The sequence below is a fragment of the Rhinoderma darwinii genome, chromosome 10, assembly GCF_050947455.1.
Source record: "Rhinoderma darwinii isolate aRhiDar2 chromosome 10, aRhiDar2.hap1, whole genome shotgun sequence".
NCBI classification, from domain to species: domain Eukaryota; kingdom Metazoa; phylum Chordata; class Amphibia; order Anura; family Rhinodermatidae; genus Rhinoderma; species Rhinoderma darwinii.
In genome coordinates this window covers 49,090,393-49,108,732 of record NC_134696.1, presented here as the reverse complement: position 1 = coordinate 49,108,732, position 18,340 = coordinate 49,090,393, and the positions used below count along the sequence as shown (strand labels likewise).

The 18,340-nt window shown below is 39.5% G+C and overlaps 1 protein-coding gene across 1 annotated transcript in view; it reads right to left on the bottom strand.

Annotated features, from left to right (window-relative positions):
* MYBPC2 (myosin binding protein C2) overlaps positions 1–18,340 on the bottom strand; it is a 93,044-nt gene that overhangs the window by 26,087 nt on the left and 48,617 nt on the right. The window contains exons 18-27 of the mRNA XM_075840811.1: positions 17,450–17,609; positions 17,248–17,352; positions 16,944–17,132; positions 15,503–15,637; positions 13,486–13,653; positions 13,300–13,388; positions 12,474–12,669; positions 5,766–5,905; positions 4,717–4,876; positions 1,013–1,149 (exon numbers count right to left, since the gene is read on the bottom strand). Of these exons, the coding sequence (XP_075696926.1) occupies positions 1,013–1,149; positions 4,717–4,876; positions 5,766–5,905; positions 12,474–12,669; positions 13,300–13,388; positions 13,486–13,653; positions 15,503–15,637; positions 16,944–17,132; positions 17,248–17,352; positions 17,450–17,609 (1,479 nt within the window). The remainder of the gene's footprint in view (positions 1–1,012; positions 1,150–4,716; positions 4,877–5,765; positions 5,906–12,473; positions 12,670–13,299; positions 13,389–13,485; positions 13,654–15,502; positions 15,638–16,943; positions 17,133–17,247; positions 17,353–17,449; positions 17,610–18,340) is intronic.

Genomic DNA, 18,340 nt, shown 5'->3' with positions numbered 1-18,340 from the left:
GGCAGCTGGGACCACAGTCACCAAGAAAATCATTGGTAACACATTACGCCGTAATGGATTAAAACCCTGCAGTGCCTGCAAGGTCCCCCTGCTCAAGAAGGCACATGTACAGGCCCGTCTGAAGTTTGCAAATGAACATCTGGATGATTCTGAGAGTGATTGGGAGAAGGTGCTGTGGTCAGATGAGACTAAAATTGAGCTCTTTGGCATTAACTCAACTCGCCGTGTTTGGAGGAAGAGAAATGCTGCCTATGACCCAAACAACACCGTCCCCACTGTCAAGCATGGAGGTGGAAACATTATGTTTTGGGGGTGTTTCTCTGCTAAGGGCACAGGACTACTTCACCGCATCAATGGGAGAATGGATGGAGCCATGTACCGTCAAATCCTGAGTGACAACCTCCTTCCCTCCACCAGGACATTAAAAATGGCTCGTGGCTGGGTCTTCCAGCATGACAATGATCCGAAACATACAGCCAAGGCAACAAAGGAGTGGCTCAAAAAGAAGCACAATAAGGTCATGGAGTGGCCTAGCCAGTCTCCAGACCTTAATCCCATCGAAAACTTATGGAGGGAGCTGAAGATCAGAGTTGCCAAGCGACAGCCTCGAAATCTTAATGATTTACAGATGATCTGCAAAGAGGAGTGGGCCAAAATTCAATCTAACATGTGTGCAAACCTCATCATCAACTACAAAAAACGTGTGACTGCTGTGCTTGCCAACAAGGGTTTTGCCACCAAGTATTAAGTCTTGTTTGCCAAAGGGATCAAATACTTATTTCTCAGTGCACAATGCAAATAAATATATATAATTTTGACAGTGATTTTCTGTTTTTTTTATTTTTATATAATCTATCTCTCACTGGTAAAATTAACCTATCCTAAAAATTCTAGACTGTTCATGTCTTTGACAGTGGGCAAACTTCCAAAATCAGCAAGGGATCAAATACTTATTTCCTTCACTGTACATTAAAGACATTTATAAAAAAAAAATGAAAAAAAAATTGTGTACCTTTGGAAAGCCTCTTACTGCACAATTCAAAGCTGTGCTGTAACCAGCCACTACAGTGCGGTCTACGAGAGGAATAAGGAACTTTGGTGGCATGGTGACATCTCGTTCTTTGTAGTCCAGTGGCTTCAAGATTATGCCTGTGGAGACATCAAAGATATAAAGGGGTTATCTGGGGACCAAAAATGACAAAAATTGCTTTGCATTCATATTTCTATGTAAAAAGAAGTCACTTACTAATATACTTTAATCAAAAATTTGGTACTAAATGGTGCCGTTCAAACCAGGTGAACTGTTCCCGGAAGTCCTGGAGCTTTTAAAATATCGATGACGCGCCAACATGGCCCCTGTGCTGTTCATGTCGGCGTGTTACAAATGGCATGACCGCAATGGGCTGTCACACTGCCTATTGCAGGAGTCCCTGAGCAGAACATCAGTTAGAGCTTTGCTCGGGACTCCAGCACTGCTCCCGACATTTGGTCAGTGACTTCAGGGGTTACCTATAGCTGGAGTTCCCAAGCAGATCATCAGCTGATGCTCTGCTCAGGGGCTCCAGCATTGCTGCCAACATCACATTTACTGTTCATATATGGACAGTGACATCGGGAGCAGTATGGGAGTCCCCAGGCAGAGCATCAGCTGATGCTCTGCTCGGGGACTCCACTACTGCTGCCGATGTCACTGTCCATATATGGACAGCGACTTCAGGGGTTTCCTATCGCTGGAGTTCCCCGATTTTCTATAGATCTTTGTTTCCCATGAGATCAGTTAACTGGGGGTCATGATTGCCATGACGGAGATAAAGAGAAGTGGATACAAAATACTCATTCTTAAGCCATACACGTGAGCAAGCTTTTTGCCGGAAGCAATTTTTCAAAACTTCACCATAAACATGCACGCTTGCCAAGTGTGCAAAGTGGATCTGCCAAGTGTGCATGTTTCTTTCAATGGGACAAGGGGAATAAGCTGCTGCCAAACCCCTCTGGCAGCGGCTTATCTCCCACAGGAACAAGGGTTTGGGCATGGTAAAATCCAACATGCCCAATGCCTCTATTCCGCAACATATTCCGTCGGGGGTAGTCAGAAGATCTCCATATACATAATGTACGCCCCTGACCCTTCCAAAAACGGTGGGTAATGCCGACTTTTATCTTATGCGTGTGCCCAGGTTTAGCAAACAATGAATAAAATAAAGATTGACCTTTAGCAATGGTCTAAGGTAACTCAGTTTACAGTGCTGTGTAGAAACTGGATTATAGTCAATATGTTTTCTTTTTTACAATTTGATTTGGTCTTTTACCTAATAATGGACCTTTAACAAGTATAAATGGTGTGGTGTAGTGCAGTGTGGCACTATATCAATTTGGGTATATTATAGAGTAGAAAGAGTGCCCAGGGCAATGTTAGCTGTAACCACAGTTTTGAATGAGCAGTACATGTGAATATATAAAAACCTGTATAATATATATTATTAGGAGACAATGACATTCTTTATTTCCTGCAACCTTTTCAGAACAGATTGTTGTAATTTACTTGTGAACATGAGGAATAACACTATTTTTGGTCATTATATGACTTGTATCCTGAATTTTTAGCAGTTCTCCCCACTGCAGGCTCTACATCTATTTCTCAGTTTTCCACAGCTAAGGGATGGAACCTAACATCTATCATGTCTTACATACACAACACACATAAAGAAGAGTATCCTGCTCCCCAATCTCTTTGAAGCACACCCTCTGAAACAGCAGCATGGAGGAGATTATACAGAAGTACTAAGCACTGTTGCTGTGAATCCAGCACTGGGGTAAGATAGAACACTTACTAGAAGCTGCAGCAGCGTCTGTGTGTGTCTCTGCCTATCTCTCACTTATCCCCCTCCCTTCTCTATTGACTTTTATGGGAAGTATGTAACCTGATCCTTAAGTAAGCTGAGAATCAGTCTTGTCTCTCAAGATGAATTTAGCAGTAAATTCAGGATATGTAAACAGTTAAGGAAGGAGTTGGGAGGAGCCTTATAATGTAAGTGAAAAAAGAGGCATTTTTCTCTAAAATAGATTACAAAGTTTCTTATATTCGCTTATAATATAAATTTATTCAAAGTTTGTTGAAATGATAGTGCTTATTTAATCAACCCTTTGCCTGCACTCCCAATGTTATTGCTTAGAAACCTCCTCAGTCACTTAGAAGTATTTCTTTAGTAACAAAGTAATTGAAGGCACAGGAAAGGGAATGGGATGAGGATGATGATGCTGCAGTCTGTGTGCGAGACTCATGCTGGAAACAGCAGGGGAGACATCTGGTTAGAGCATACAGCTAATTTTTCCAGATCCACACCAGAAAGAGGACAGATCTCTGAACAGTTATGCAGGAAAAAACTAACATTTACAGAAATGATATAAAGGAAAGGTAAAGACCTAAAATACACAACATTCCTAGTTACGTTATATTTAGCGGCTGCCCCAGCAGCTATTGGGATTTGTTTGTATGCATTTAAAGAGGCTCTGTCACCACATTATAAGTGGCCTATATTGTACATGATGTGATCGGCGCTATAATGTAGATTACAGCAGTGTTTTTTATTTCGAAAAACGATAATTTTTGACGGAGTTATGACCTATATTACTTTTATGATGTGTTTCTCAATGGACAACTGGGCGTGTTTTACTATATGTCCAAGTGGACGTTGTGGAGAGAAGTGTATGACGCTGACCGATCAGTGTCATATACTTATCTCCATTCATTTATTCAGCACATAGCAATATAGCTATATCGCTATATGTAGCGGCATAAACACACTGTAAAGTTACTGCAGTGTCCTGACAATGAATATACATTACCTCCAGCCAGGACGGGATGTGTATTCAGAATCCTGAGCACTTCTCTGCACTTCTCTGTGATTTACAGCATAGCAGGCGTAGTCTCACGAGATTACGCTGTAAGCTGTCATTTACAGCGAGATCTCGCTGTGCTGTGCTGTAGTCTCACGCAGACGCTACAGAAGTGGTCAGGATTCTGAATAGACATCACGTCCTGGCTGGAGGTAATGTATATTCATTGTCATGATACTGCAGTAATGTTACAGTGTGTTTATGTGGCTGCACATAGCGATATAGCTGTATAAATGAATGGAGAGAAGTGTATGACGCTGATTGGTCACTGATTGGTCAGCGTCATACACTTCTCTCCACAACTCCCACTTGGACATATAGTAAAATACGCCCAGTTGTCCATTTGGAAACTCATTAGCATAAAGCTAATATAGGTCATAACTCCGTCAAAAATGATTGTTTTTCTAAATAAAAAACACTGCTATAATCTACATTACAGCGCCGATCACATCATGTACAAGATAGGCCACTTATAATGTGGTGACAGAGCCTCTTTAAGTAATGCATTTACTATAGATATGATGATTAAGGTGGTATAAAAGAACTAATTTCCTAATTCTTAAAAATAAAGTAATAACATGAAAGATCTGAATACTGACAGGAAAATATATGATTATATGAATACTGCAGAGACAAGAGACACAATAATTAGTGACTAATACATTATAGGGGACAGTGATGGGGTCTTGAGGCAACCCAGACACAAAAACTTTACCAGGGCCAATGGGTCATTTGCCAAATCAGCTTACCCGTTCAAATTTTTTGCATTAGGACCATAAATGTACACTTAATTAAATCAATAACTAATTGAACGCGTACCTGATTTCTGGATGACTGCAGTGTTCTTGGAAGTTGCAGGGTTCTCGCTAAGGCCACAAATGTTCTCACTGAACACTCTGAAGTAGTATTCATTACCCATGACTAAGTCTGAAATTGTACATTGGGTTTTTCGGTTGTGTTCAAATACAGTAAACCATTCCTTTGGAGAATAAAAAATGCACACAATTTTACAGGATAAAATTATTCTGCAGACTGTCACAGCTGTCAAAACTCAAACCAATCAAGTGTCTCAGATCTTCGAAACCAGTCCCAAAGAAGCATAAGTGACCTCGATATACTATGCTGGTTGTCATGGTCAGGAATGAAAACCGTGTAGGGGCTCCAATAATCGTAACTGGATTAAATTAAGGACATCAGGGGCTAAAAATTTGGTGTCTTCACCATCTAGGTCCTTCCTCTACTCCCTCTGGATCTTTAACAGTAGGGGTAAAATAAAAAATCCCTAATGCATCAGCATCAACAAACTTTGGAACCCAGATCCTGTATATGGTTTTTGGACATTGTGTGGTGGACATTGCTGCTTTTACATCAATTATTACAGCAAAGTATCAATATTAGATACAGTTACATTTGTATCTCTATTTGGTGAGTAAATCCAGGATACATTGTATGGACAGAGGACCCTCATGTGGGCCATGGCTCTAACATGATAAAGTGGTCCTTTTACAATAGGGGGGTTAATTATTTTTTGGACAGTCTGGCATAACGTTTTTTTGTGTGCAATGATAACAGCAGAGATTACTATGCAGCTAAGAGTTAACCTGCACATTTCTCTATTGAATGAGCCCTCAGAAATATTTCCTCTTCTGGGCTCAAAACTGAATATAGGAGACCTTTGAAATAATTTTTGGTGAATAATTTTGTGGCTGAATTGTACCATATTGTAATGTGCTCCTTACTATATGAACATAGCAAATACTATTTTTATGTTTTTGTAAAAAGGAGGCAAGACAACATCTTTACGTCTGTAAGCATAGTCAAGCCACCTTTGCATGGTTACTTTAAAGCAATAAAACATTCATAATTACCATTGTTTTCTTATCAGCTTTTTGTATAGTGTAGCCTGTGATTTCCGAATTCCCATTGTCTTTCGGGGGCAGCCATTCAACAAAAGCATTAAATCCCCAGACCTCTTTGATGGCCACTGCTTGAGGAGGACCAGGTTTTTCTAGGAATATAATCAAACATTTTTGACATGCAATATCTAAAACCCTTTAAAAAGAATTGCTCAACTAGTATTTCCCCCAGTAACAAAGTACAGTAACATTTTTATATTTTTTAGATACTTCCTGGCATTGACTCAACTCTTCCTGCTTCCAACCTGATGTTTCTCACCACATGCTTTATAAAATGAAATTTTAGTCTATTTTGGATCATTATGTGTAAAAATATATATGTTATTTATGTTGCATTTTGTCTTACTACAGATGGAGCATTAAAGCATAAGTAACCAGTCCAACTTGGCATGACTGATGCTGTTACATTGTTTCCTAACCAGGGTTCTGCTACACTGGGTTGTTCCTTGGTACCTGGTCATTGATTATCCAGAAGACGGCTGCATCAAGGTTTTAGAGTAGGGATAATGTGATAGCAATCCTGCTCAAAGATGGTTGGAATGGAAGCAGACAATGTAGTCAAAACATTATTAACTTTGCAGAGAATTTGGGAATGTATTGCCAACCCAACACAGCTACATCGGAGTATGTGTAGTGTGAAGGTGATTAAAAAATATTTATTCGGTCGTCTGTGAACACTGCCTATGGGTTGGAGTTTCAATTCGCAGCCTTGACTTTGGCAAAAGGGGATATTTCAGAACGCTGGGCTCCCTGGGACCCTGAAATTTCTCTCTAGAGTAATGTCTTCTATAAGACCCGGGTTATTAGAATATCAGAATAATGATCTTTGTTTTTTCCTAATTATTTCCTTTATTTATTTATTTATTTTTTCTTTTAGGTATTTTTTGTTGCGCATATAAGTGTATGTAATTTATGGCGGTGCTGATAGCGACACTTTGCATTTCATTCATATTCAGTACGGCAACTGATTATTCTGTCATAATTGGCATTAAAGTTCCTAGCTTACCAAAGCTGTATTTGGTAAAGTTTAAACTTTGTTATTGGGCAAAGAATGTTTCTGGATAACAGTAATATTGATGATTCTCTATACAATGTTTATTATGTACCGTTTATACCATCTTTTTTGAAAATTCAATGAAAAATATTTTGGAAAAAAATGAAAAAAATGTTTATTGATTCCATTTTAATGGTATGGCTATGTGACTCCATCTTGCATCTTAAAAAATCCATTTAGTGAATAAGAAGTCATCTGTTGCTTTAATAATGCTGATCTCGTATGTTTCTCAGCTATGTGTCTCATCTGATCCTGCTACAAACAATGTGTGTTAGGGGTTCCGTCAGAGGTTTCCGTCGTGTTAACCCCTCAACGGAAAGGCAAACGGAAACCTTAGCTTCCGTTTGCATCACCATTGATCACAATGGTGACGAAAACTTTGCAAAAGGTTTCCGTTTGTCACCGTTGTGACAGGGTTCCATTGTTTTGAATAGCGCAGTCGACTGCGCTATTGCTTGGCGGTTGCCGCTGCAAAATCTGCCGCGGAATTGTTCCTGCTGTCGGCAGGAAGATTCCTCCTCTTCCTCCTTCACTACAATGAGAGGTTCAGGCAGAATCCGCTCGAAGATCGGGCAGGACGATTCTTTTGTCCACTAGCTGAAAAAATCAGCTATCGGGAAAAGGAAGCGTCCAACTCCCATTTAAATGAATGGGAACGGGAAGGGCCTCATATACATAAAAAATGTGCAACCTCTTATTTTTATCCGTATTTACGTCTATAATTGATCAGTTATTGTATCTGCTACATGGGAGAAAACAGAAATAAAACTAAAGATGAAAAAACTGTGACACAATGCATAACTTCAATATATACACGATACAAACCAAATATGGAAAATAAACTCTTGACAAGTGATGAAATGATAACCTGGTGAATGAGATTGTCAATGTCTTACTAGTCAGATGATGAAATCAAACCAGCAGGCAAAGCAATGAAGTCAATTGGGTGGCCTTGCCAAGTTCCCAGAAGAGCTGGAGCGCCTTCATGACCAATTCAGGACTGGTAAATTCACACTTTCAATTCTGAATTAGGAGGGATTAAAATAAACCTTCTCTCACATTCTGTAGCCTGTGATGGATCTGGGTCTCTGCAGGCAGCGCTGGATATTGTCCAGCAGAATGAGATAAATATAGTTGAAATAAAGGAACCTGATCTATGTAGATATTCCTCTCAGATGAACTTCAGATGTTGTGATGTCTACAACAGTCAGCATTATGAGGACTGTATTATGAACATAGGTAGGGTTAATAGGTTTCTCCAGGAGTTTAACGTGAAAAATGTTGTATTATGGCATACTATATAATATACTATATTACATTATATAAAAGAACAGAACAGATCTATATTTCCTCTGTGTAGGTCAATCTTGTGTTATCCCCATTGTTTACACTGTTAAGCAGCTCAATGTGGGTGAGAGTACAGTGTGACTGACAGCTGTATTCTTAGGCCTTGTGCACACCTCCATTGGCTGTTGAACGGCGGTCATTGACGGTTCCGTCACACACGGGCTGCACACGGCTGACTTCCGTGTGCAGCCCGTTGTTTCACGGACCAAATTCAATGAGAAGGCCGAGACTGTTCCATCAAAAAATGGCAGGAGTAGGACCTGCCCTACCTTTGACGGAACGGCCGCACGGTTCCGTTAAAACAACGGAAGTGTGCATGGCCCCATTGAAATGAATGGGTTCAGGGTGCTATCCGTGACAAAAACGGATAGCACCCTGAAGGAAAAAAACTGAAGTGGGCATGAGGCCTTAGGTCCTATTATGCCATACCCTTTGTAGGAAGATAAATGCACAAAGCCATCAGCAAATATCATTTTCATTGACATGTACTGTATGTGTCTTTGAAAATGAGGTTTTACGGCACTGATGACTGTGTGCAGAACAAGATACGCGCACACATTGATGTTTTACAATGCTGATGGCTGTGTGCAATAATCTTCTAACAATGTACTGTACATACACTGCAGCACCAAATGCAAAGTGTGAAGAGACATGTAGGCTAAAGCCATCCACAGCCCTCCCTCTCTGTCCATGGACAGGATGAAGATATTGTTTGGATACAAGACTACATTGTTAGTTTACATCCCCTAAAGCATCCCCAGAGTAAAGGAATAAGGTCAGATCTGGATACAATGGGTCGTGTAATGTAATATATCATGGGTTAATAGAATCGGGAATGGCATTGTGTAGCTGGACAGAAAAGAAGAGCTGCAGTAAGATCAGATTCCTTGTGGTTGTCTTTAGAGCCCATCAGCAAATTTTGTCCCACAATTTACATTGTTTACCCATAGGGGGCAGGCTTCAGGCACCAGTTGATGGACTCTGTGGAATGTTACAGGGAATCAAATTTCCCTGCGACTCTACTGCTCTACCATCAGGCTGTCCTTGCTTGTAACATCAGCAAAACTGATAGTGAGAACGGCTATGAAAACCTTTACAGTCCCTTTTTATTGCTCCAATAAATCTAGAATAAAAAATGAATTCACTTTGCTAATAGTCTTGATCAAAAAAATCTCATACGATTCTGTTTATACTGCTCCTATGCAGATTTATGAGTTACAAACTTAAAACAAAACTGTGTAGTCTGATCCTGCAGTCATACCCCTTCCATTTATCCTCTACTTCTTGCTAAGTAGGTAATTACCTAATATAGTGGCATGTATACCTCCAGCACAGGGGTAATCTTACACGGGCAATACACGCTGAGATAAATTCATTCTATATCACCATTCTGAGCGATAAATTTTTAGACATGTTGCTATATTTCCTTGCCTATAGTTGTTATTTTTGCAAAGTATCATGAAAATGTGTAATTCATGTGTTCCTATTGTAGCAATTTTTAGAGTGGACTCAATTTTTGCGATCTAAGGAAGAAAAACTATTGGCTGGTTGGTTAAAAAAGTGAGAAATCTTTACATCCCTGGCAAATCTGCCCACCATCTTTTTGATGGATCCTGTTGATTCGGACACCGCATGTGCGGATTATAACCATCTACAGTTACTGCACAGCTAAACATTGCGGTGATGACATTTGCTTTCCTACTATGGAAGTGCAAAGCATTTCAGTTCTTGAAAGGACGGAAGGAAGGAAAGACTGCAATTTAAAACTCACCAAGTATAAACTTCCTATTAATATATTTAATGTCTAATGTGACATGATGTCAGGTCAGTTCCTTGTAAGATAATACATGACATCTGCTTTATAACTAGGCAAACTTAATTTGCCTTGTAAATACTTACCAACCAATGCTAATATAGTGGTGGAATGACTGCCGTAACATATTAATGGACTTGGATGACGGCTGACCATAGATGTTAGATTTTTGTCAGATGATTCCACCAATTCCAATGTGATCTACAGAGATTCCAATGTCTATCTAGTCTTGGTGACAGTCCCCCAATGTCAGCTATGGAGGTAAATGATTTAACAGGTTGGATTTTAACATTTCCAACGGTTTGTTTCCCTCAGAGATAAGTGTGCCCAATGTGTCTACTTACTTCCCCCGAAAATGCATGTTAATGGGCAAGTCAGGATGATAGCTGAAGGACAACAGCTATATTAAATATCTATAGCCCTCTTAAGGCCCTATTACACGGGCCAATGATTGGGCAAAAAAGCTTTCATGTGAACGCTCGTTCACGATCATTGTCCTGTGTAATAAGGCCAATAGTCAGCCGATGAACGGCGAAACGCTCGTTCATCGGCTGATCTGCTCTTTTATGCAGAATTAAAAATCATCGTTGTTGGCAGCACATCTTCTGTGTAATAAGGGAGATGCGCTGCCAACATGTTGAAAATGTATGGGGACGAACGATCGTAGTTACCCTATACATATCCAAACATTGCTCCGTGTCATAGGAGCGTACGAGAGCCAATCAACGAGCTGTCTCTTTGATCCGCGCTTGTTTACATGGCACATGTCGTGCTGTGTAATAGTACCCTTAAAGTGAATATCCACGCTTGCACACTATTTTTTTTTCTTTAATAGGTCTAATAGTTTGTTCTGATACGTTTCTCAGTATATCTTTGTAACTGTCACAGTTCTCCAATTCCCTGAATAGACATAGAGTTAATTATTTTATCATTTAACTCTAAAGGCCCTTTTACACGGGCCAATGATCAGGCAAACAAGCATTCATATGAATGCTCGTTCCCGATCACAGGGCAGCGATCAGCTGCTGAACAAGCAAACGCTCGCTCATTGGCTGATCCTGTCGTTTATGCAGCAGAAAATATTATCGTTGTTGGCAGCACATCTCCCTGTGTAAACAAGGAGATGTGCTGCCGACATGATAGAAATGTATGGGGAAGAGCGATCATAGTAACAATCTCTCCTGCCCAGGCATTGCTCCTTGTAAAAGGAGCAAATGAACGCTGATCAACGAGCGGTCTTGTTGATCGGCTCTCGTTGTTATGGCCCATATTGGCCGGTGTAAAAGGAGCCTTAGTTTATGCAGCGGTTTGGAGCTTGGTATCAAACAGAGATCTAACTGCTATAAACATATAATGATATGGTGCTTCCAATCAGATTACTAGGACATTTACTTATTTTGCTAGTATGGTTAAAATTTTTGTGCAATCATAGTGGTAATGTTAATTATGAGAGAAATATTTTCAATTCTGTCATATACATTTTCTGGGGGATCAGGTAGGTGTCCATTAGATGCATTGTCCATTAACATGACAATTTTAATTTATTAATTATTATAGGCTAAAAAAAAATCTTTGGGTGACAGCTATGATCCTAAACTCCCTCAAAAACATGAACATTCGGCCCAGCTAAACATACATGTTATTTTTGTAGAAACAGGAGAAGATGAGGACTTGCCAGTCAACTCTGGTGGCACTATCTTCATGGGAAACAAAAGGATTGATAAAAACCAACCTGCCTGATCCATGTTTCCCTTACTGGCATCCCTCGGGCAAGGGACTTCAGAGCCTTATAACATTTTCTCGGAATCCCACTGATGTAATGTCGAAGATTGTAAGGTTTTTCACCACCTCATAGATATTTTTGTATGGCAGATTTAGACAACCCCTTCTCAAACTGTGAACCCTTTTGTTGGCACCCCTTTTTATCAACTGTTATTGCTGGGGGATCCGAATGTGAATGGTTATTATCCCTGCTGCAACTCTACAAGAATAATGGAGCTCATCAGTATCAACGGCATACTGTGATTTTAATAAAACAACTCAGGTCCATCAGAGCAGAGGAAATCACTATACGTGGCTCTCGGGTCTGAATCATTGAGGGGAGTCCACATTGGGGTGCCTACATCCACTGCCTAAACATGTTCAAACATGGTTTTTTTTAAAAGTGTTGCCTAATACACTACTATTCAGTTGTGCTTCTAAACAAGCATAGTTTGAAAATAACTTTCTATAGCTCAATACTTTTAGCACCTGATAAGTCAACATTGGGAGTGCAATATATCTTATTGAATTATATGGATTTGGTTAGTTTTCTTGCAGCAATTTGTCATCTATTATTTACAGTAAAACCTCTCCAGAAGACCACCTCTTGGAAAAGCCCACCCTTAATATTAACCCCTTTTACTGTATGTATGTATAAAAATTGTCTCCAAGCTGTAAAACCTACCCACAACTCGAATGTTGATAGTTGCTGTATCTTCCATGTTTTCAATCTGTACAGTAAGGCCATATTTTCCGGAGTGTCCCCTTTCGGCTGATCTGATAAAGAGGATGGTGTCCACTTCAGAAGTTCTGACATTAGCTTGCTTGGCATCCAGAGGTTGTCCCTCTTTGTTCCATGTCACCTGTGGCCTTGGTTTTCCCTATGTTTTGTTTTTTTTAGGTCAGAAAGACTTAATTATATTAAAGGTAACTTAATATGACAATCTGATGTTTAAAACAATATTGAAGCTAATATATTGTTGCAAAAAAAAAATAAATTACAATCACTCATTAGACAGGTGCAGATGTATATTAGATGTTGTGCAGCCAGAATTTCACCTAACATGCATAGTTTGGGACTTTTTCTCCTCTGCATAATTACTATAAATGTTCATTTTCTTTCCTTAACTGTGCTGAGTGGGCCGGCTCATACTTGTGTCATGTGACAGCTGTGCTGTATACTCTGACCAATTAAATGTCTTTCCCGCTGCTCCCCCTTCCCTCTCACAGCATAAGTTTCATAGACTAGGTGAGACAGAGGGACAGTAACATGATCCTCCCCCTCCTCTCTCACAGCATCTCACACAGGCACAGAAGGACAAATACCGCTGCAGCGGCATGTCCCTCCTCCACCCTTTTCCCTATGTAGGATTTTCTTTGCTAATGGCGGGTGAAAAAGATGGCACTTTCTTCTAAGACATTGTACAACATTTTATATATTCATGTTTACTACTTATTTGTGCAAAAAATGATACCGGTGTGTACCCTAGATAATTCATGAAACAATTTACCTGGAAGGGGATAACCAGATTGACTTGCTGTCCAACTTTTTTAATATAAGTTTGCCTGAGGTGTCTAGGCAAACGAATCTTTGGTTGTTCTGTAAAAGGGAAAGATGTGAGGTAATATGAAAATGAATGATACTATTTTTGCGTAATACTAATAATCATAATATACAATAATTTCTTGTGACTTACGCACAATCTCCCGGATAGTGACTGGCTGGGACATTAAAGCTGGCTCACTTTTTCCTGCAATATTTACAGCAATTACACGGAATTCAATTTTCTCTCCTGTTGGTAAATCCCTCACCGTGTATCCACATCTTTCTACCAGTTTACTATTGCCTTCAGTCCATTCAGCAGCTAAAAATGTAAATATATAAAAAGTTAAATGTATGACAGTAATGTAATTCTCGAAAATTCAAGAAGTCATTTATCAATAAGTATAATCAGTTTGAGGATAGATCTCCATGGCAGCTTCTGGTCGTGGGTATGTCGCTGTAAAATCGTAAGTTACCACAACCTCAATCTTTCTCTATGAGGGAAATAGTCAAGTAACAGTTTCAAGAATTCTAACATAGTTGGAACTGTTGTGATTGTCACAAGTTACCTGTGACCTTTATCCCCATATGGAAACTCAGAAATTAGTATCTACCATTAGGCCCCATGCACACGAACGTGCTTTTGCGGCCGCAATTCCCTCGAAAATCCACGGGAGAATTGCGGCCCCATTCATTTCTATGGGCCCATGCACACGACCGTGGTTTCCACGGTCCGTGCATGGCCCAGGAGCCTGGACTTCAGAAAGAACGGATATATCTTATTACAGCCGTGTTCTGCGGTCCAGGCTCATAGAAAATAATGGACGCGGCCATGTGCACGGCCCGCGATTGGCGAGCGTCTCGCGGGTGACACTCCACTGCCGGCCGACCCGAAAATCACTGTGTAAACATGGCTACGGTCGTGTGCATGAGGCCTTACTGTTAAGTGCAAGCAAAACTAACTTGCAATAAACAGTGAAATATGTGTCTTTCTATTTGATTATATATTTCCAGAATAATTGGCCCACTAGTGGATCCTCCGGCCCACAATAAATGGTTCCAAAGGTCCAGCAGAAGACAACTCCATTTGGAGCTGACTTTGGAGCCAATCACTTGCCAACAAGGATCCATTTTTCTTACAAGTTACTTCACAAATAACTTATTAGATATTATTAATGATAAGTGGACATATACATGTTCTGTATAGATGTAGAGTGGGCCCTTGGAAATATTTCTTCTAGTGTGGGTACCCTAGCTTGAAACTGGAGAAGTGGCAGTAAGGGTATATTCACATGCTTAGCAAATAACGTCTTGGCTTGTCGTTTTTCTTTATGTTTTATTTTTTTACATTTTGATCCATGATAAAAATCTATGTTATTTTATATCACATCGATTCTCCTGCCTGTTAGTGTTGGAGTTTATGGTGCGTTCACCAGGAAGGACCTTGCATTGTTGTCCCTTGTCTATAGGAGTGACATCGGTACCAAGCAAGAGCCGCAGCTTGCTGAGGAGAGCCAGAGGGGAGAAGTGAAGAGAAGCAGTGAGGTTTATTTTTTTGCTCAAGGCGGTCTAGTCTAATGTGAGTGGTAGGCTAATCGGGGGGAGCAATGTATTAGGCTTCTCCCTTGCTACGCCCCAAAGAGTGGAATCTTTCGACAGTTTTCTTGCGTAAATTATAAATTTGGCTGCGGTGGTCCGGTCCCATTTTGTTAAGCCACTCCCCCATTTCACAGATGTTGTGAGGATGTCGTAAAAAGTCCAAAAGTTGCAATTTGCAATGCAAATTGTGACTTTTGGGCCCATTTGCAATTTTCTATGCCAGAAAACTGTCGCAGGAGGGTTGATAAATTCCCCCCTTTGTGTTTCTAAGAGTTTCCTTTGAAATATTTGTTTATCCACCTTCTTCCATATACAGATGGAATTTATTGCTGTTCTGTGGCACTAGAGAGACATTGCATGAAATATATATGAAAAAATGTATAAGAATACATATAGTGCTGACGTGTTCATAAAAAATCCAGTTGACATAATTGTTGTGCAGACCAAATGGGCCTAATGATGAATATCTTATGTTTACATCATTTTGTAACATTGCTACTAAATTTAAGTTAAAAAAATGTTTTAAGAATATTTATCTCTCTATTTATATTAGGAAATCACCAGAGACTTACCTCCCTCCTTGCGGTATTCAATCAAATAACCATCAATTCCTCCAGCTCCAATACGATCTGGTGGTCTCCACTTCAGAGTGCAGGTTGTATCTGTGACATCCTCAACCGTTAAGTTTAGGGGTAAACTAGTTGGAGCTAAGAAAAAGAATATTATTAGTCTTAAAACCACTCCACGGCATGACATAAAAAATGTTTGTGTTACCCCTTGACCTTAGGCCGTACCTTTCAAAACTTCTACTACTTTTCTGTGTATAAATACACTGTATATTTATGGACCTGTATATTTCAATTCAGTTTATAGACCTACTGAAGAGATCGATTCTGTCTTGAACGCGTAGTTTGTTACAATGGGACATCACACTATTGCCATACTTCACCTGTTCCAATTGATGGCCATTGTGGAATCACAATTTTCCTTTACCAATATTACCCATAAAAAGTCCCTATTCATTAATACGGTAAATAAAAAGTGTTCATTGATGTAACTATTTTGGTCATATGGGTTTCTGTTAGTGGAGATTAGAAATTAAACTTGATATGAAAGTGGTGTGACCCATTGAAATAAAGGGCACTTCTAACCCAATATATGTTACTTTCTTCTGTCTTCGAGATTCATTAGTTACTGTCTTCGAGATTCATAGAGCTCTAGGTAACCAACCAATATTTTTATTTATTTTTTCACCAAGTGGTGTGGTGTGCTTGGATTATCTATTAGATTTTATGAACAGGATATTTGGCAGTTCTTTAGGAATTCTACTATATAAAAAAAAGTGTATATGTCTTTTGTTCAAGGTAGTGATGACATTTTATAAACCAATGCTCTTTATCATATAAGACCGTGCTCCTCCACCAGTATCTCTGAAGGCACCACCAGTTTTTGGCAGCTACAGATACTATTGTGTATTAAAGAGCACTATGTTATAGCATTGCTAGAACTTGTTACTGGAGAAAAAAACAATATCACTAGCTGTTAACATTAGGGGGAAGGAGATTATCAATAAGCCATATCTTTTATCTGCCTTTTTATTTTTCACCCTTTTAATGTATTTTGTGGCTCAACGCCATCTATTGTACTTGAAAGTGGCTTGTGACCATCAAAATGTTGGGGAACTCTGATATAAGATGTTTACATAACTTAGTTTAGTGACACCGTCTGTTAGACCGGTTTCCCACAACCATAACATGGCCACAACATCTGGACCTGTTGAGGTTCTACTGAACATAGATCACCACAGAACCTATGGTGACCTAAGTTTTGTTCAGTATAACCCCGGGAGTCCGGGTGATGCAGTCATAATATGGATTCCATGTTATGGCCACTGGATTTATTTTAATCTATGGGGCTACTGCCATATTGATTTATTCCATGTACATTGACATAATTGTACATTTAGGATAGGACAGCATAGATGTGAATATCATGATCCCCAAAGACACTTACCTATTGGCATAAATGGTTTGGATGTGTTGGCTTGCTGAGATATACCAATGGCATTCACCGCAAACACCCTAATTTCATACATGATGCCTTCAATCATCTTTACTGATTGATATGAAGTCTCTGTATAGACTTCAAAGTTCATCTTCATCCACCTCTGACTGCCTTTCTTTTTTCTTTCAATGAGGTATCCTAAAATATGAAGAAGTCAAATGAATAAATCAGTTCTGATTGAGATAGAGGAAATGTAAAAGTTATTAATATAGAAATTAATGTCCTGTAACTTTTTTATACTATTTTTGCTCACCTGTTACCTCCTTTCCACCATCATATAATGGGGGGTCCCATATAACACTAGCCCAATCCTCACCAACACTGGTAATACGAACGTTCTCTGGAGGGTCAGGCACATCTTAAATATAAAAATGATTAATGTATCAAATCAGGTAGTTATTTCAAAAAGTCTTTGTACAAACAGTTGAAAAAATAAAAGGTAAAGTTCAGTTTACCCACTACTTTGATGATCAGGCTGGCCTTGTCCTCTCCAACTGGGTTGGTCACCACAATGTTGTATGTGCCCTCATCAGACCTCTCAGCCCCTTCAATCACAAAGCTGCTAAGCTCTGTCTTAAGCTCAATGTGCACTCGTCCTTCTTTGTCAGTGAACTCCTGTTAGAAAATAAATCAATAAATAAATTGCATACATCGACATTTCCAACAATTTACATAAAAGTTGAGTTACTTTGTAATACGTTGCTTTCTTTCTCTTTCACTGATCCTGCGTTACAGTCTGTATTATAGTTCACAGCTGCATTCACAATTCTGCAAGCTTCAGAGCCGAAATCACCCAGCATTTCTTGATGGCTCAATGTCTGTACAGAGATTTCATTGAATATATTGCACTGTGTAGCCTTTATACGAGGCAGTGTACAGTGATCTGATGTAGGAAAAACTGATTGTCCCCCTGCATTATAGGAGCTGCTAGGGGTGTGTCTGACAACAAGCATGTCGACAGTTTCCAATGACAGCCGTCACTTATTTGAATAAATAATTTATTGTCAGATAGACAATATATCTATATCTAAATTGTAAAAGGCGGATATAGCCTTTAAATGACAACTGCGATCAAATGAAACAAAAAGTTGAATCGATTTTTAGAACTGTATTTTATCATTATCAAGTCCTTTGATTCAATGTTTAGTTCAGAATGTTCTTTTGTAGAACAATGTTCCATTAAATGGGCATTCGCTTCTTAAGAAGTGATGGCATATCTTTAGGATATGTTATCACTTCATGATAGGTGGAGGTCTGACCTCTAGGAACCCTGTCGATCCTGAAAACAAAGAGGAAGAAAAAAGTTAGGCAATCTCTGCACAGACCGTGGGCCCTACCACTCGCTG